Source organism: Cydia splendana, chromosome 9 (genome assembly GCF_910591565.1).
Source record: "Cydia splendana chromosome 9, ilCydSple1.2, whole genome shotgun sequence".
In the NCBI taxonomy this organism is placed as follows: domain Eukaryota; kingdom Metazoa; phylum Arthropoda; class Insecta; order Lepidoptera; family Tortricidae; genus Cydia; species Cydia splendana.
This window is the reverse complement of record NC_085968.1, coordinates 5,468,899-5,489,889: the sequence shown is the minus strand read 5'-3', so window position 1 is coordinate 5,489,889 and position 20,991 is coordinate 5,468,899. Positions and strand designations below refer to the sequence as shown.

The window sequence follows — 20,991 nt, the reverse complement described above, 5'->3', positions numbered from 1 at the left end:
TGCGGTGCAAGTTCTCTCTTCCGATCAGGTCAAGCTAAATATTTTAATCAATCACCTGTCTCCGAATGTCTATAACTACATAAGCGAGTGTCAAACTTACGAACAGGCAATACGCGTACTAGACGGGATTTACGTAAAACCTAAGAACATCCTTTATGCGCGCCATGCTCTCGCTACACGAAAGCAAAACAGTGAAGAGACAATCGACACATATATTCAAGCTCTGAAACAATTATCTAAAGACTGTGACTTCACTGCCGTCGATGGCAATACAAACCGGGACGACAATATCCGTGATGCCTTCATAGCAGGAATCTCTTCAACAAAAATAAGAGAAAGACTTCTTGAGAACCTGAGCCTAACATTAGATGAAGCACATAACCAAGCTCGCTCCCTAGAGATGGCAGAAGTCAACACATTACATTACAGCAGCACGACCCCTGTGAATGCTACTATCGAAAACATACGCAATACAGCTGGTCCAAGCGAAAACACTTCCGCTGCCGCGCCAGCCTTGCGCTCCAATCGAAAATGTTTCTTCTGCGGAGGTCGTGTACATCCACGCAAGACCTGTCCCGCCTTCGACGCTTCTTGTCAGGTTTGCAATAAGAAGGGACATTTCGCTAACGTATGTCATAGCAAGAATCAAACCAGTGCTGCAATATCTGATACGAATAATGTCAGTTCCAGCATCGTCGCTGCATCACCGTCATCGTTACGCAGAACAACGATGCCTACGTACATCAACGGTATCAAAGCTGAAGTATTGCTAGATACTGGCAGTGCCAAGAGCTTCATGGATTCCAAATTTGCTAAGTCATGTTCCTTGACAAGTAAGCCCAGCCAGCAGAGAATATCCATGGCCTCTCTAAGTCATAGTGAACCAGTTGCAGGAGAAATAACTATCGATCTTACATTGGGTAAGCATTCATATGAGAACTTACGGCTACTACTAGTAGAAGATCTATGTTCCGACGTCATTATTGGCCTCGACGTATTGGCTCAACATTCTTCTATCGAATTCGATTTTGGCGGTCCGAGAGAACCTTTAGTTGTCTGCAATGTGGCTGTAGCGTCCGTGCCTGCAGTACCTTTATTTGCAAATCTAACGCCTGGATACAAACCGATTGCCATCAAGTCACGGCGGTACAGTGACGACGATCGACGCTTTATCGAGGATAGGGTTTGCAATCCGGATCCGAAATGTATGAAATTATCCGGATCTGGATCCGGATCCGCGGATCTTCCCATACATTTCGGATCCGTCGTGCAAACCCTAATCGAGGAGGAGATAAAGAACCTTTTAAAGGATGGTATCATCGAAGAAAGTAGGTCACCATGGCGAGCGCAGGTACTAATTACGAAATCTGCTACCCATAAGAAACGTCTTGTAATCGACTACTCAAGAACTATTAATCAATACACTGAACTAGATGCTTACCCACTTCCTAGCATTGAAGAATTGATTTCAAAAGTGGCTAAATACCCCGTCTTCAGCGCTATAGATCTGAAGAGTGCATACCACCAGGTGCCAATTTTGCCAGAGGAGAGACATTTTACTGCGTTCGAAGCTGCTGGAAATCTTTACCAATTCCGCCGCATCCCTTTTGGTGTTACCAATGGAGTTTCTAGCTTCCAGAGAACCATAGATTGGCTTATTCGGACAGAAAATCTGGCAGGCACATTTGCCTATCTCGACGACATAACAATATGTGGCAAGTCACCTGAATAGCAAGATACGAATTTGCAAAACTTTCTGACAGCTGCTAAAAAGTACGGTCTGACTCTCAATGAAACCAAATCTATTTTTAAACAATCTTCCATTAATATACTTGGCTATACGATCGCTGGTAATGTTATCAAACCTGACAGCGCCAGATTAGAGCCTCTTTTAAACTTACCTCCTCCGCATGATTTGCCCAGTATGCGCAGAGCCCTGGGCATGTTCGCTCACTACTCAAAGTGGATACCAAACTTCTGCGAAAAAGTACACGAGCTAGCAAAAACAAAGACATTTCCACTAACCAATACTATGATGAAAGATTTCGGAGATCTTAAGAACTACATAGTAAAATCGTGCGTTCACGCCATTGACGACAACGTTCCATTTACGGTTGAGACAGATGCATCGGAGCACTCAATTGCAGCGACGCTTTCACAGGCTGGCAGGCCTGTAGCATTCTATTCGAGAACACTCAATCAAAGCGAACAGAACCATTCGGCGATTGAGAAAGAAGCTTACGCGATCGTTGAATCCTTAAAGAAATGGCGGCATTTTCTCATCGGCAAGCTATTTCTGCTCATCACTGATCAACGTTCTGTTTCCTTTATGTTCGACAAGAAGCATACCAGTAAAATCAAAAATGAGAAAATTCAGCGCTGGCGCCTGGAGCTGTCTCCATACAAATATGACATAGTGTACAGACCCGGCACGCAGAACCATGTAGCGGATGCCCTCTCCCGTGTCTGCGCCATCGTCGATACACCTGCGAAGCTGCAATCTCTCCATGAAGCTCTCTGTCACCCCGGAGTGACAAGAATGGCTCATTGGGTTCGTTCCAAAAACTTGGCATATTCGATTGAAGAAATAAGGAACATGACGTATGTGAATGACAATATGAATTAGGCATGTAGGATCGAAAAATAATAAATGTTATGAGTAAAGAGGTTCACCACATTCACCCGGGCCAGATATAATCGGATAAATACTTCGGCGAATTCCGGATTCAAAATAATAAATGTTATGAGTAAAGAGGTTCACCACATTCACCCGGGCCAGATATAATCGGATAAATACTTCGGCGAATTCCGAATTCCTTTCGCAGTCGCCATCCGAAACTCTGCAAGAAGTTCCAGAGCCACCGAGCCCTGATAACAATGAACCCGCAGGTGCAGAGCAACCCCGGAGGTCCGGCAGAATCCGGAATTCGCCGAAGTATTTATCCGATTATATCTGGCCCGGGTGAATGTGGTGAACCTCTTTACTCATAACATTTATTATTTTTCCATCCTACATGCCTAATTCATATTGTCATTCACATACGTCATGTTTTGCTAATTAAAACCTACAGACTAGGTTTTGCCTATTATTTCAGATAGGCGCTTTTAAAAATTTGTATATAATATGTTTTTCGCCACAGAATAAATAATAGTACTAGGTACAGAAGACTCACTCTCAAACAAAACGCATCTGTTACGATCAGCACAGATATGGCCGCTAGGTGGCGACAGCGCCACGCGCGGCTTATGGTTTTCCCCAAAATTGTTGTGGAACGGATGTACTTTTAGCTACCTGTAGCAAAGCGACTAAATCGCGACGCCTGTTTTCGCTTCCAACTCTTATGAACAAAGGGGTATACGATTGGTTAATATAAAAAAAATAGAGATACATCTGTGCAGATATGTGTGTGATAGGTATTCACTATCGCGCGGCAAACATACTATTAGGTAATCTAATTTTTTGTTACATGTTGTACGATTAGACAAGGCTATCAAATAAATAAAAACTTGATTGCCTTGTATGCCTTCTTCCTTATTTTGTACTTTTATTGATTCTAACTCAGTTCTACTTTGTGTTACAAGCAGTAAACATGATTCTTGTACTAGTAGCGTTATTGGTAATCCTTGTATACTATTTCGGTACTCGGAACCACGACTACTGGGCCAAGAGGAACGTCAAGCACGACCCGCCCGTGTTCCTATTCGGAAACAACTTCAAGGGCTTCTTCGGACGAAAAAGCTTTACAGAGATAGCCAACGACTTATACAACCGGTTCCCTAACGAGAGAGTTGTCGGTTACTACAGGGGATCCACTCCCGAGCTGTACATAAGAGACCCAGATATAGTGAGGAATATATTAAGCAATGACTTCGCATATTTCTATCCACGGGGCCTCGGCAGGAAACCGGAGGTGGAGCCGTTGCTGGCGAATCTGTTCCACGCAGACGGCGACCTGTGGAAGCTGATGCGGCAGCGGCTGACGCCGGCGTTCACCACCGCGCGGCTGAAGGCGATGTTCCCGCTGGTGGTGCGGTGCGCGGAGCGGCTGCAGGGCGTGGCGCGCGAGGCCGCGGCCCGCCCCGGCGCCTGCGACGTGCGCGAGCTCATGGCGCGCTTCACCACCGAGTTCATCGGCGCCTGCGGCTTCGGTGTCGAGACCGACTCCCTTGTCAACGAAGACTCCCATTTCAGAAAGATCGGCAGGCTCATGTTTTTCAGACCGATCCCGGTCGTACTAAAGCTTATGATGTGGGAACTTTTCCCTCCGCTAAGATCCTTCATTCATGTATTTGATCGAAAACTCGATGCATCTCTTTTTGATTTCGTAAATAATATAAGAGATGTTAGGCAATGCAAGCCCTCCGGACGCCATGATTTCATAGACCTGCTCCTGGAATTAGAAGTCAAGGGAAAGATCGTAGGAGAATCAATTGAGCACCGGAACCCGGACGGAACGCCTGTGACTGTGGACATGGAAATGGATTTGAAAATGATGGTAGCCCAAGTGTTTATATTCTTCGGCGCGGGTTTTGAGACGTCCTCGTCGGCCACAAGTTATACTTTGCACCAACTCGCGTTTAAACCTGAATTACAATTAAAAATACAATTGGAGATCGACGAAGTTCTAAAGAAATATGATAATAAATTGTGCTACGACGCCGTGGCGGAAATGACGCTACTGAGCATGGCTTTCAAAGAGGCACTAAGAATGTTTCCGTCGCTAGGCGTGCTGAACCGCAAGTGCGCTCGACCTTACACGTTCCCTGAGCTGGGGCTGACCGTGGACCCCGGAGTGAAGATCGTGGTGCCGGTGGAGGCCCTACAGAACGACGAGAAATACTTCGACAACCCGCGGGATTTCCAACCTGAGCGGTTCACTCCTGAGGAAGTGAAGAAGCGACACAAATACGTATATTTACCCTTCGGCGATGGACCCAGGGCGTGTATAGGTACGTAACGTAAATAGGTATGTGTCAAATTTTACGTAAGTGCTTACATAGATTGACATGCGTTTTGATTTCAATCGGAAACATGTCGATTTTGCATACCTACGTACCTAGGTATTTTTGCATAAATTTTAACAAACAGGGGGGCCTTGCCAAGATAGCAATCCTTTGGAGAAACGATACGATACGCTATTATTTCCATAGATTATTTAGATTTATCTCTTTCTTTCTGTTTACACAGGGTTGCGTCTCGGAGAGATGCAGTCGCTGGTTGGCCTAGCAGCGGTCTTGCAAGTATGCAGCGTAGCACCAGCGCCGACCACAAGACGGGTGCCGCCTGTGGACCCGACGTCTAATGTCGTGCAGACCGTGAGAGGCGGGCTGCCGGTCCAGCTCACAGTCAGGCAATGATCGGCTTCTGAATCTTAACTACAGATGCGCAAGTTGCTGATTAGTTTCGAAAACGTTAGAAATATTCTCGGAAATTTCAGGAATATTGCGCAGGAAACAAAGGAATTTTGGAAGTGGAAAATTTCGATTCCCATACGAAAATATGTTTCCGAAATTTTTCCATCTGGAAATGTCGCTATTTTGCTAACTTTCTGTTGGCAAATCAGTAGGCAAAACAATGTCAATCAGGCCGAATGAATACAGTAAAATTATACATTTAGCGTTTGCGTCAAATCCGGTAGTTCTGATTTTTTGCAGACTTATTTACGATGTTGGTCCAATGAATAATCCAAGTTGGTGACCTCGAGCGCCGAACGCAACTTTTTCAAAAATCGAACAACCTGCGAAAATTTCGGTTTTTGTTTAGTTTTGGGCGCTTCTAACCCTAAAGAACTAGTTTCTGATAGTACCTTCCTTAGACGTTTTTAAAGAAGACTAACTTTGCTATAATACGAGAGTCGAACTGCCTCTGTAGATTATTCAATCTACAGAGGCAGTTCGACTCTCGTATTATAGCAAATCTATTCAGTTTCCGAGATAAAGGCTTTCAAAATTTAGATTATTTTGAAATTGAGCTCGTAAGCTAAGTGAGTGCAGTGAGTATGCACTTTTGACTCAGGCGATGCCGCTTGGCACGATTGTTCCTAAGGTCAAACAAAGCTGATTTGGCGCGGTAGCCACGATATCGTACCGTGCCTATGCCTACCCCCCAAAAAGGGAGGGGAAAGAGTCGGATCCCCAGGTCCAATCTAAGCTATATTTCTTCCTGCTCTTAGCAACTAGGGCAAGTTATATATGATTTTCATAAAATTTAGGGCTTCCTTATTCTATAAAGTATCACTTCAAAGCAGGCATTCATACATTTTTTTGTAAAAATATGAAGCGTATTGAGTGACGATTTCCATAGAAATGTAATTATGGCCAAAGTCAAAAGTTAAAAATCTTTAAAAAAAACACTTAACTTGGCGTTTTAAAAGTATGAATATAATGTTTTCAAACCTAAATTATATGAAAATTATATATAACGTGCCCTAGCTCCTAAGAGTAGGAAGAAATATAGCAAAGATTGGACCTGGGAATCCGACCTTTCCCCTCCCTTTTTGCACGGTACGATCTCGTAGCTACTGGGCCAAATCAGCTTTGTTTGACCTTAGGAACAATCGTGCCAAGCGGCATCGCCTGAGTCAAAAGTGCATACTCACTGCACTTACTTAGCTTACGAGCTCAATTTCAAAAAAATCTAAATTTTGAAAGCCTTCATCTCGGAAACTATTCAATCTACAGAGATAGTTCTAATCTCGTATTGTAGCAAATTTAGTCTTCTTTAAAAATGTCTAAGGAAGGTACTATCAAAAGCTAGTGCTTTAGGGTTAGAATCACCAAAACTAAACAAAAACCGAAATTTTCGCATGTTTTTCTATTTTTGACAAAGTTGCGTTCGGCGCTCAAAGTCACAAACTTGGATTATTAATTGGGCCAACATCATAAATAAGTCTGCAATAAATCAGAACTACCGAATTTGACGCAGAAGAGCCACGTTACAAAATTCTACAATTTCACTGGATTAAATCATGCGTATTCTAATTTTTGTTTTTTAATTTTTAGGGTTCCGTACCCAAAGGGTAAAACGGGACCCTATTACTAAGACTCCGCTGTCCGTCCGCCCGTCCGTCCGTCCGTCCGTCTGTCACCAGGCTGTATCTCACGAACCGTGATAGCTAGACAGTTGAAATTTTCACAGATGAGGTATTTCTGTTGCCGCTATGACAACAAATACTAAAAACAGAATAAAATAAAGATTTAAGTGGAGCTCCCATACAACAAACGTGATTTTTGACCGAAGTTAAGCAACGTCGGGCGGGGTCAGTACTTGGATATTATGGGTGACCGTTTTTATTTGCCGTTTTTTGCATTATGGTACGGAACCCATCGTGCGTGAGTCCGACTCGCACTTGCCCGGTTTTTTATTTGAGAATTTGCGTAGGCTTTAACATATGTATGTATATTTATTAGTTATATTATGTCGATTATAGGTAGGTATTGTTTGCTTATCATATAGTTTATGTAATGCTGATTTCATAGATAAAATAAAATACCGTCCCAACCGTTTTATCTGTACCCAACCTATCTTAATGTTAAGATAAACATATGCCTCTTAATCCAATTTTAAACATAGTGATAAATTAATCCCGTTAGTAAACTATCAGATTATGTTACCTATGTTGTTAAGACGCTGTCGACCGTCCAGTGGCGCCCTCATTAGTGGAATTGTGTTTTCTAATAAACCAATCCATTTCAGTATAATTCAGTATATTAATATTGTACATTATCAAACTGCACAACGGGACTTAATCGCGTATTTAAGTTTTAAGATTTACCTCCGACGTTTCGAGGACGGCGTTGTCCCCGTGGTCTCGGAGAAGACTGGCTCAAGTTGACATCAACATTTTTGAGTTTGATAATGTTTAATAATCGTGAAAGTTTAAATCAGTATTAATATTGTAGTCCTACTGGTTCCCCAACGTTTTATCTTTGTCACATTTTGTTTTAATTTGCTTATTTTTTGCTTGCAAACTAAACCACAGAATAAGTAATAGTATATACGTACTACCGTACAGAAAAAACTTCCTACAAAACCGAAGTTTGACAGCGATTCAGGGACGAATCATGCTGTCCTGTTCTTATGTATGGTACTATCCCTTTCGGCTATTTAGGGTTGTCAAAAGTCAAGTCATTATCTTATCTGCGGTCATACATGCAAAAGGACGCCAAGTTGTGCCAATCCTGATAATTGTTCGGAAACGAGATTGCCCGAAAAAAATAGTTTCGTCCCCTGACTAAACATTTTTCCGGTTATGTGATAAAGTGAAAAGTAGGTACCTTATATAAAACAATTTCACATATGACAAATGAATTGAAACACGTATATTTTGGATTCGTTATAATGAAACAAGTTACAAGGCTTTCGAGTTCAGTCGGCTAGTTTAACAGTGGCAATAAAATGTTCATTCAGTCAACTACTGGGAGCGACGCGGCTTAAGCGGTGCTCAGCCAAAGAGCGCTTCTGCACTTTACCGTAGACGTCAACTACATATTTACCGTCACTATAAAGCCTCATTTAGACGGTTCAACTTGCATGCAATATTCGATACATTGCTCACTACAGAGTACAATGAATTCGATTGATCGACCAAATACCGCATAAATAAAATCGCATGCATGTTTTTGTCAAAATAGGGCTTAAAGCAGGTGTACATGTATGAGATATGCAGTCACTTTTAAATTACCGTGGTCTTTGATGTCCACGAAATACCGTTAATGTCTGTTGGATGTCCACGGTAAAGTATAAGAGCGGTGAAACAGTACAGCGTCAACTTGCTTCTTAAGGGGCCCACTGATTATCACTCGGCCGGACGTATCGGCCTGTCAGTTAGAACAAAATTTTGATAGTTCCGAACAACTGACAGGCCGATACCGTCCGGCGGACTGTTAATCAGTGGGCCCCTTTATGCGTTAAGACATATCTGCATCTATGAACAATATATATCTGGCAATATAACAACTATTCCTATACTTCGACATGTATTTGTATTTCTGGACATTTCTATTTCCGTAATGTTTCACCCGACCTCATTTCAGTATAAAACCGTCTACCTAAAATTTCATAAATAATTCTATTAAATTTACAATAGAAGTAATATCAAGTAAATACATGGATTAAAACTAATTAATTATAGATACACCTACTACCGAAATATAATAAAAATACACATCTGGCATTCCAAATGGAAAATAACCCATTTTAAAGTTGATGCCGTGTAGACCCCGCCTTCCCCAAAGTGTAATGTATATTTAACTAGTTTTTTGATATGCATTTCACTGTGAGGATGGAAAATGGCTTAAATTACATAGGGCCAGCTTGATTAAACCGTTGAGGTTGCGACATACAAATAAAAAAACATTTTCTATACACAACATCAAAACATAACCGAGTCACCTCAGTAAAAAGCAGCAAGGAGCAAGTTAAAAATTCTATGCGCCTAGTTGACTAAAAAGCCTTCGTTTCGCTCGTGGACTAATGTGTTAATTTGCTCCTTGCCTCCGCTTTAGTAAACAATCATAGCCCTACTCTATACGCAATCATAATCATTTAAGATTCCGCCAAGATTTAGGTTAACATCTCACTTACAATTAATGCCCAAATATTCATGTGGTACAGATGTAGTGCATAATTGTTTTTAATCGTATTTCCTCGGAAACGTTTGTATTTGTCATGCTACTTCAGGCAACCTCAGAACTTTTTGTACCGTGAGTGGCTGAAATAGCAAGACACGTTCGTACGTTTCCGTGAAAATACGATGGAAAATAATAATGCACTACCTATATCTCTTCTAGTTTGCAAATAAAAAATGCGGAATCATATTTGCGCCATTATATTCGTCCGTGTGAGTTTTAGGCGTTGGTCTATAAAGTGACCCTGCCACAAAATATTTAATACACTTATTGTTCCATAACGTACAACTCACAAAATGTTACACAATTTACCTCACACCTTTTTACCTCATAATAACGCTAAACGTACAGCCAGTAGCAAAGTAGCTGAGCAGGTAAGGTTTTCAAAAATACCCAACTTGTTTGTTAAGTGAATATGAGCGCATTTGCTACAGCTGCGCTGCTGACTGTATAAAGCGTTCCCATATAACAAATTCTTAGTTGTCTTATCATTTTTGTTTTATGTTCATAATAGTAGATTATACGTGGATATACCAAGTCGACTGCCTAGTCTTATCGACTCTGTTTTCCCTTTAATCCTTCTCATAAGGATTACAGCCGTCATTCTATGACTTTTTACCATTGACTCTAAGACATTAGGAATAATATAATCATTAAGCTTAGAGAAAGGAACAAACATCTTATCAACAAACATAAATGTTGAAATCAGTCAAACGCGTGCTGTTAAAATATCTGTTGATTGAAAAGTAGATATAGTTTTAGCATTTTTGTAGTGATAAAACTTTCCGTGTAAATAAAAAATAACGCGACTAAATTCATATATGATTCAGTTCATAAATTTCATAATAGAAACCACAACATAATTTAAATCGAAGTTTATAAAAAAGATTATCCTTTGAACAACGTTCGAATTACTAAATGTTTTGATATAAATAACTTTATTTCTAAATCACTGTCACAATGGCAAATAGAAAAACAGTGCCCATGATCGAAAAACATCCGAGCAGACAGCTACTCGGCTTTTAAAACGTAATGTCATCAAGATATCATATCGCAAGTATCGTTTTCCTTTTGAAAATTGTATACCATTTGGAAAAGCAGATTCAAAATGTGCCTGTAAGCTATAGTTCGTTTTTTTTAGCATTAGAAATTAGGTAAACAATCTTGATGTGTCTTTTAATTGAAAAACACATTTTAAAAATAAGTTACGGCAAATAAGTAACAATTATGAATCTAATACGATCTTTTATATTCTTCTGCTTTCATAAGTAATAGTTATTGATTTTTAAAAAGCGTTTTTCAATTAAAAGACATGCCAAGATCGCTTACCTTCTTTCAAGTTCTTTCTAAAAAAACGAACTATAGAGGCCTCGGTGTTTTCTTTATAAAATGAAGTAAATCAACACAATGTGAAAATTTCATCCTTTTTATGCAATATTACTTAAACCAAAGATAATTTGAAATAGAGGCGGATTGTCAAAGTAAATTATATAGCCACAGTAAATTTACTGCCATCTGTCGACAGAAGATTAAAACTGTTGCCCTACTGTCGAGTAGATGGCGTTAATTTCAATATTTAACAAATTAACACATATCAGTGAAAGAATAAGGATCAAAGTCAAATGGCGTTCTAACAGTTTTAATCTTCTGTCGAAAGATGGCAGTAAATGTAAGTACTGTGGCTACATAATTTACCATGACAGTAACTCTTTCTCTTTGCTTAAACGTTGCATGAATGCAAACCCCGAAGTACCAATAAGTACTCCCAGAGGTCCTAGGCCCTTCGAGCTACAACATATTTACTAAATTCTCTGTGGTTATGGCTTGGGAAAACAACAATACTGACTTATAAGAGACATTTAGCGTCTTCGAGCATGGCGACTTGTTCAGCGTACTCTTTGGTGAAACAATCACTCTTGTCAAGCTACGCAAAGCCAAGCCTGTTGAAGTCTTTGAACTATTATTACTAAGTATAGAATCGGCATAGAGAACTAGTGTTTTGGGCGATGAGTTGATGTCGTCGTAAATCTCGCGACCTAAACGCGGAAGCGCCATGAAATTTACGGAGCTTACGTTTTGGTCGCGTGGTACAGGTTGCGATTACGACAATTTCATTGTTTAGTATGGCTTCTAATCTCTATAGCTAAATAACTGAATGGTTGAAGTAGATTGATGCAAAATCTTTGCGTCAATGTTTTCGGGTTCTTCCAGGCCTGCCGCATTGACAAGCCGGAAACGGTGAAACAAAAACCGGACACCTTTTTTGTTAGTCACTGCATCACTACTGTATTTATCCTGAAACGCTTGCCTTAGGGTGGTATTCCACCTGTCCAATGTCTCACTCACTCATGCAAAATGTGAGACACAATATACATTGGACAGATGGAATACGTAGCTGCAAAAGCCGCCGTGAACTGTTTGTAGAATAAGTAACAATAAGCTGTGGAACTATATCCTTTAAGCTCTTGACAATTTGATCCCTAACTCCTACTATCTCTAAGCTGAATCATGCTTAACTTTTCCTGTCTGGCAGTGTCTCTTTTAGGCTAGTATCTTCTTGTCGTAGTAAGTGCTTTCCATTTGTTCTATTCCATGGAACAAGCTGTATTTTTTCTGTAAAAATAATGAGTAAACCAATCTTAGCCTAGTCCCAACAATTGTTAGCATATCAAGACATTAGATACATGTGTTGAAAAGGGGAATTTAGACATTACTCGATATATATTTTTCTTCTTCAGTCTTTTCCAAAAGCCGTATTGCTTTTCTTTTATTTCGTTCGATTTTAAAACAAAGTATTTGTAACATTACTTTCTACGGAACGAGAATTACCTAAATGCTGTTGACATAGTTGGTTTTTTTATTTGTAAAATTATACCTAATCCATACCACAAAACAACAAATGGGAATAACTCTTTGTAATCGAGTAATCTTAGTTATCTATAGATCTACATAAAAAAACGCACACTTAATAATATAGACTCAATAATGCTGCGTTCAATATTCGACCATACCCTCCTATTAATATGGTCGACCATAAAAAAAACTGCATTTGTGTCAATATTTTTAAATGTGCGATTGCACTCTATTTGACAAGTTAAACATATTTACAGTTATAGTAATTTAATTAAATATTTCGTTCGTTACACTACTCATCAACTTTAATATATCTATATCTATACATTTTCAGCGTATTAGATGGTCTAGGGTAGATTGTGTAATCGATTTCAAATATATCTAAACGTCCAAGTGCGCACAAACATCTGTACACATTTATTGTGAAGACTACATTTTCTTTTGACGGACATAATAACTTTCAAATCAAATCTTGCACCGCTGCTATTTACAGGCCGAGTCAAAAGTTAACTGGAGTTCTAATAACCGAATGTTTTATTCCGCCTTACCAAACATTAAAGGCATAACGAAATATGTTCACACAGTTGCACAAAAGTAACCAACAATACCACAAAATGTCTGTACTTGCTATCTAAGTTGTTCTTGACAATAATCGTGCACAGATATTTCGTCAGGTGACAAGTAAAACTCACTCATTAGTAAAAAAGATTAAACAAAAATCAACCTTATTCAGCTATTAATATGGTTCACTATTGCTATTAACTTGTGGTAGTAATTAGTGAGTTTTGGTTGTCACCTGACGATTTGTGAGGACCTATTTTGTTCCGAAAAATTTGGTGGGGACTATACAAGTGTACTTAAGGGCATCTATAACGGCTATTCAGAAACTAGAAGTAACAAGTCGCCAAGCTTTTAAACCATAGTATAATTCGTATAACTTAGATAAATGTTACAATGAAGGTGTCACGTTTTTAGATTTGAACAATTATTCAACACAGTCAAGGCCGATAGCTATTGTTCAGCTAGTAGGTATTGTAGTCGTGTACACATCGATAACATAGCGTTGACGTAACGTTTTCGGGCATTTTCACTTAAAACTGTACTATTTACTTTTTTTCGAAAATCATTCAACTGTTGGGTTATTTCTATTCAGAATCACGAGGAGTATCGATTTAAAAAGAAAAAAAATGGCAGTTTAGTAACGCATTTTTACATAGATTTTATATGGACCATTACAAAACTGACACCCAAAATTTGTATGAAAAACTGGGGACACTTTTTTCTTTTTTCTCATTCAATAGTACTCGTGATTCTGAGTCTAATAACCCAAAAGTTGATGGTTTATCAAAAAAAAGTAAACGGTACAATCTTTTCTAAAAACCCCCTTTCACGCGATATGCTTTAGAGCCACCCCACACTAGCTCAAAAGACGCTAGTGTGGGGTGGTCCTTATAAGGCATTGTTTTTTAAGTTAAGCTAAGATAATAAGATTCAATGTATCATTTAATAGCAATTTAAACGAGGTTTAATAGACATTTTTCATTGAAAATACATCCGTCCTAGTAACATTTTTTTAATCGATTTCTGAAAGAAATCTTAACTGTCAATATAATAAGCAAAATAAATACGAAGAATAGGTAAGATTTCTTAAAATAACAACATAGAATCGCTTTCATAAAAGTATTGTTCAAACGAATGAATTATCCGACAAAATACACCCGTGTTTCAAAGCACAGATAACTAGCACTACATAACTTTTGTATAGCTACAATCTTCAGAAATGTCGATACCTCAACGCCACGTAGCGATGTGTGACGCACGATTAACTATAGTGTTGGTGCAGTCGCTATCAGATACATCGGAGCGGCCGAGGTGCTCAAAAATATCTGAACACGCACTTTAACGCCTTGGCAAAAGAGCGTCGAGATATCTGTGACCACCTTGGCTGCTCCGATCTATTTGATGGAGACTACACGACTCGTTTTTACGGAAATCCGCCCAGTCCTAAATATATTGAATATTTTTTAAGCGCAACTCATAAGGGTTAAAGACTCCATCAACAATTTAATAGGTTCTATCTAAAATATAGTAAAGAAACTACGCGTTATTGTATGATTTGTTTACCTAATAACCCATGTGCATTATGATTATATTTTTTGTAAAATAATGAGTGTTCTCTGAGAAGGACTCAAGTCTCTACAGAAGACTCAAGTCTTTAACAAGTTGAAAATATCTTGGGTGCCATAATTATAAGTCTGAAAAACAGAGTCGAGTATTAAACAGAGGACTCGAAGGACCCGAGGCTTAACCAACACTACGCTCAACTGATCATTACGACCTAGACACGACTACACGCGGCAGCGACAGCGACGAGCGGCAGCCATAGAGAACGAAAGGTCAGATCGCTGTGTCTCATTTCAACCTACGGCCGCCGCAGCAGTTGAGAACGAAAGATCGGATCGCCGTTTCTCTCTTCAACCTATCCTCCTGAGTCCCCCTTGTCATTATTGCAGTTTTGAATTTGGAACCTTCTTATATACCATTTTAATTTAAAATTCCATTTGGATTAAGTCCTTTATAATGGCCTCAGGGACTCAGGAGGTTATGGCCGCCGCTCGCCGATGCCGCCGCCGCGCAAACTCGTCGCTCGTTAGTAGACCTTACGTCTTAGCAATAAGATTCACTTTCAGTTGTGTGCGTCTAGTCAATCGTTGACGTTATCATTTGACCTGCTGCTTGACGTGTTGTAAGAACTCGTAGTAGGAGAAGGAGGACTCCATGCGGTCGTCGACGAGCCGCTCGATGAACAGGTGCCGCGAGGGTGAGTTGTCTCTGTGGAAAAAGGATTTTGTAAATAAAGATATATGGTGCTATTCACCCTTCTTTGCATGATTTTTTATTTTTGCCCGAAATGAATATTGTCACGTAATTCTTTACTGATTCTGGGAAAAATAATTAAAAAATTATAATATCAATTTTTACTGCGAAATCAGTGTTAGAAATTGAATAGGCTAATTTATATTTATGTAAATTTTTAATTTTCATTAAGAGATAAATTAAAAAAAAATTACCATCAGAAAGGTACACTATTTGTGATATGTACCCATGATAAAGTTTTTAAATATAAAACAATTACAAACCCCGAAAAAAAGGCCCTAAGTCACATACTAAAAATCATCAACTTCTGGGTTTTTCCAAGTTTTCCGACATTTCGTCTTAAAAAATCAGAAAATGAATTAGTGTTGGAAGTTGACAGTCTTAAAAATAAATATCATTCACCCCCGAAAGCACCTTTATTTCACAGGGCAATGTTATGATGGAAATGTCCATCACCATGCAAAGGGTTAAATATATAAACGCGCTACAAGACTCAATTATCTATTAATCAGCTATCAGTTGCACCAAACCGTTTCGCGCTTCATTCGCGTCCGTCGCTATAGCAGGTAGACTTCTGGCTTCGTCAGGTAACAGGTGTCGGTCTCACTTTAACGCAGTAGACAGATACTCTATAGCAGGTAGACTCCAGGCTTCGTCAGGTAACTGGCTAAAGTCGACACTGCGAAGGTCTCACTCTAACTTAGTATCAGATACTGACCTTAAAACAAGTATCCCGGACTCATAGGGCCGGTCTTCATTAAGCTTCTCAATGAACGCGTGCAGCGTTTCATTCGCGTCCGTCTCTATAGCAGGTAGACTTCTGGCTTCGTCAGGTAATTGGCTGAAGGCGGCCACGCCGAAGGTCTCTGACAGGTAGGCGGGGGAGACGCCGTGGCACACGTAGATGATCATCGTGTCTAGGTCGTCTAGAAGGTAGCAGCCGTTTGCGTTTATCCTAGTTAAAAAAAAAACAATAGACTTTACCAAACTGATAATATCATTTGTAATAGGAACTTCATAACCGCAACTTGAAACTCTTGAATCACAGTGTAACATTTAAAATGAAATTGAAATAAATCTTGAACGTAGTTCCATTGTGAATTGGTGACATTGTTGATTGTTGAAAATAAAGTAAAATCCATTATAGCAAACCAAAACTTGAAACTCAACTAAGAAATATTTATTTACTAGATAATGTGACGGCCCGTCTGGCCTAGTGAGTGACCCTGCTTATGAAGCCGATGGTCCTGGGTTCGAATCCCGGTAAGGGCATTGATTTGTGGGTTGAGTGTATATTCTCACCTCTGCGCACTGAGCATGAGCTGCGGCAGCATGGGGTCCTCTTCCCTCATATTACACAGCTCGTGTATCGGATAGAGAGGCGGATACGCGGCTCGTATTAGTTGTGGTAGTGGTAGGGACTTAATGTCGCACATGTCGGCCACGCGATCGTCTAATCGCGTCGACGTGCCTGTTCGGAACGCTTTCTGTAACAACACATGACATTATAACTTATGCACAGTCAATAAAGTGAAAGAAAGTGGACTTGATTCTGTGGCCTGAGAATCTGTGACCTGAGAAAGAGAATGACTCACATGTCATTGTCAATCATTAAGTTAAGTATTTAAATTCAGATGAAGTCATTAAATAATAATGTTATTTTTGGTAACCATTGGCAATATTTCTTGTTTACATTTTGGCCAAATAGATCGGAGATTCATTTTATACATTTTTATCGATTTCAAAGTTATATCAGGCTCGAAATGCCGCTTGTCGCCTTGTTAGTCACTGGCGTCCACTTCACGAAAATAAAAGTCCTGTAAAATCAAACATAGGAACTAACCCTTTTGAGCAAGGCCAGCAGCAGCAGCGGCAGCAGGCGCAGCGAGGCCGGCGCGTGCAGCGCGGAGCTGGCGCTGCCGGCGGGCAGGTTCTGCGCCAGGCGGTGCGCGGACAGCGCGTCGATGGCCACGTTAATCAGCGCTTCCCGCGCCTCCGACATGGACGCGTCCACGCATCGGTCCACGGCTGGAAATAGTAGATTGTTAACCAAATGCCTTTCACCCGAGTTAACACATTCAATACCACTAAGTGCTACGGGTTACGCTCGTAGCGCGTAGCCACGGTTTCGTCGTATGTAGCGCGTAGTCGCTACGAACAGTGTACCCGACAGTCGGGTTCTTGGTGTTGAATGTGTTAAACACTCTACTTTTCATTTCGAATTAGACGTGCGCGCCGGTCGAAAAAAATCGGGCGGCGGCGCGCCACGAAAAAATCCACGGCGGCGGCGTGGGATTTTTCAACTTTTCAATATTAAAACGTATATAATGAAAGCCACGCTTAACCCTTAAATCGACAAGGGAAAAAAATCTCAAAAAACTGTGTTAGTATAATTTTTTTGTGTTATTATCTTATTATGTGCTTTCACCCAGCAGATGGGATCTGCAGTCAGCCCCAAAACAGTTAAAGAAAAAGAAAAAAATAAAATAACCACCTGACTGTAGAACAAACGAAGCTTAAATAATAATAAAATCTTATTATGTGGTTGTTTATTGTAGAAAAATCATAAAAATCATCTATTTATAATAGTTTCGAAAAAACATAGGTACCTATGTCAAATATGTTGGATGTTGCCAGGTTCAGTGTAAATAAAAAGATACGCCGCATAATGTAAGAAGTCCAGTATTTTGGACGTTGCCGAGTACACAAAAAAAAACCTTATACACATAAAGTATAGGTATGTAACCTATACTTTATGTGTATAAGGTAAAAAACGTAACGTAAAAAAACCTTATACACATAAAGTATAGGTATGTAACCTATACTTTATGTGTATAAGGTTTTTTTTTGTCAAATTCATGTTTTTTTAAATAAATATAGAATAATTGCATTTTTTAATTACAAATACACTTACTGATAATGTCAAGTCAACTTATGTTAATATGAATTTAAGCAAAACTCATTTTTTTTCCAAAAACTATATAGCTCGTAAAATCGTGGTAAAATTTTACCAGTCATTGACGTCATTTATTAAACTTAGCGGGGTATCGTAGGTTGCAGCAACATCTGAGCAATGGTTTTTACAATAATGCATGCAATTATATAAATATTTTCGTAAGAAAATTGTCAAATTAAATCGGGTCTGTCTCTTGATGTCTTGATGAACGCACAGGAAAAAAAATCCGTAAAAATATTTTTATCTATTTGGTTCATTACGTTGTAATACGACAAGTAATGACTTTTTAAAACGTTTTGTAACACCTAACATCCATCTGTTTAATTTATTTACCATAAAAATTACTAGAATATTTGATAATTTTACTCTTCGCATACTTGGCAATGTCCAACATACTGGACTTAGCAAAAGTGCCGTGTAATTGACAACGGTCAAAACACTGGACATTATACTTTGTAAATGTGTTTTACCCATACATACAACACATTTTTATGTATGATTTACATAAACTACTGCCACATAAGAAATAGTTAGTATGGTGTTGGTGCGACATAAAATAGTAGTAGAAATTAAATTATATAACCAAAAAATTTCCGTACTAAATTATTGCCATGTTTAAGTAAGAAGTATTTTACGTCAAAAATGTGTGAGTTACGTAGGAAGTGGCGCTCGCAATCATTTTCAACTATTTTTTATCGGACTATAACCTATTACATATTTTAACGCTGCATAATACTGTCTTATAAAAAAATATTCGGCGCGAATTTTAAACTACCGGCGGCGGCGGCGGCGCGCTGACTCCTTATGGCGGCGGCGCGCCGCGGCGGCGCGCACGTCTATTTCGAATACGAGGAAAGTAAAATGCATGTTTTTTTTTATAGGTACATGACTAAGAATATTTTTTTATAGTATTTTTTTAGGGTACTTTCAATTAACAATTTAGGCAAAGTTTCGTTATTTATGGGATGGCGAGTCAAATATCAGAATGAAAATTGTATAACAAATCCATTTATACCCAAATTTCAATTGCTTATCGTAAAAAAAATCGTACTCGGAACCTAAAATGCTCTAGTGCAGAAACGTATCATTTTCTGCACACCTTTTAGAACAACAATGACCCTCTTTCAGAACATGAGAAATGAAAAATAATAACTCTGTTAAGTCAGTTTATATTCCAGCAGATGTATTATCGTTAGTGTCGGACCGTTCCGCTTAAGCTCTGGTTTCCTAGGAAAGCGGAGCCATTATATAACGGCCGTCTCCATACAAAATACTCATCATCATTGGCCACAGCATGTTTGCAGATGATAGTTGCAGCGACTAAAGCAGCGGTCGGCAACCTTTTAGCAGCCAAGGGCCACATAGCAGTTAACGAAGTGGACGCGGGCCGCACTTTGTTAATATTTATATTTATTTATTTATTTATTTAATCTTTATTGCACAAAAGAAAACCTTATAGTACAAAAGGCGGACTAAATGCCATAAGGCATTCTCTACCAGTCAACCTTAAGGCTAAGCAGAGAGATTGTGAGCGGTGCTACAATTACAACAGCAAAAACAATCAATAAATTACGAATAACATATTAATTACCTATACAAATATACTATACACATACAGGGTGGAAAGGCACGACGATCCTTTCCGGAAATGGGAGATAGTTTAGCCTAAGCTCTATATTTTCTCCATAGAAACTATGTTAATATGGGCAACCGTTTCTAAATTATGACCTTTTAAACATCCACGCAAAAAACTACTTTGTTCTAACCCTAACAGGTGACAGGGTCAATGAACTTACTTGTAAACAATCAGTATTCGACAGGAAATTATGCTAATTTGTTGCCATCTAACCATTTTTAGGTCTGCTTACAGCACGGTAAGAATCATTGCAGGATTTTCGCTTTCTTAGTGGTTCCACTTGTTCAATACTTGAATGAAATAGTTATGTTATTCCTTAATATTAATAATACTAACCACAACATTGTTTACAACGACAGTTCAAATGGTGACATTGACAACCACTCAAAAGTACGCAATCGTCTTATAAATATCTCTGGTTTCCTTGACTGATAAAAAGGTTTTAGTTTCTTAACACGTTTCACAAAATTATTTTCGAATAATTGGAAACTATCTAAAATAATTAAAAATAACAAGTAGGTTGTGTTAGTTGCACCAAATGAACTTGCAAAAATTAAATACTAAGAATAAATCAAGAATAAATACTTCTTAAATACCTAACTAACAAACCTTCTTGCGTGGTAGGAAATAGACATACCGTCTGATGTTTGCATGATGTTTGAAATTAAATGTGCCACAAATTGCAAATTACGCGATAAAACCTAGTTCCAAAATGCCCTTGGGAGCCCGCGATTACCTAAATTTGCTTATGTTATACGGGGAGTGTAATTATAATGCCGCCGAGACGTTACGACGCTACAGACAAAGATATCCTCCACCACACCCAACTAGCCGTATGTCAATTTTACGGACCATTGATCGCGTGGCAAATAATGAGCCCATAGTACCACGAACGGGCCAAAACGACCAACGGGGAGGAGGTGTAGTTCACATTGCACCAAGACTTGAAGAGCGAGTGCTGCGGTATTTCGAGCAAAATCCAAGGGCTAGTTCGAGGCAGGCAGCCCGACATTTCCGCCTAACTCATACCGCAGTACTC

General features: G+C 39.2%; 2 protein-coding genes across 2 annotated transcripts in view; one reads left to right on the top strand and one right to left on the bottom strand.

The window, feature by feature from the left end:
* Positions 1 to 2,825: 2,825 nt before the first annotated feature.
* On the top strand, positions 2,826 to 5,823 carry LOC134793428 (cytochrome P450 6B6-like). The gene is made up of 2 exons (XM_063764995.1): positions 2,826 to 4,950; positions 5,189 to 5,823. Exons 1-2 carry the CDS (start codon positions 3,591 to 3,593, stop codon positions 5,356 to 5,358), a joined length of 1,530 nt encoding a protein of 509 aa, XP_063621065.1. The 5' UTR covers positions 2,826 to 3,590; the 3' UTR covers positions 5,359 to 5,823.
* Positions 5,824 to 13,393: 7,570 nt separating this feature from the next.
* LOC134793446 (protein transport protein Sec24A) overlaps positions 13,394 to 20,991 on the bottom strand; it is a 37,293-nt gene continuing 29,695 nt past the window's right edge. Inside the window, exons 13-16 of the mRNA XM_063765025.1 lie at positions 17,204 to 17,388; positions 16,663 to 16,847; positions 16,079 to 16,315; positions 13,394 to 15,315 (exon numbers count right to left, since the gene is read on the bottom strand). Of these exons, the coding sequence (XP_063621095.1) occupies positions 15,204 to 15,315; positions 16,079 to 16,315; positions 16,663 to 16,847; positions 17,204 to 17,388 (719 nt within the window). The 3' untranslated portion in view covers positions 13,394 to 15,203. The remainder of the gene's footprint in view (positions 15,316 to 16,078; positions 16,316 to 16,662; positions 16,848 to 17,203; positions 17,389 to 20,991) is intronic.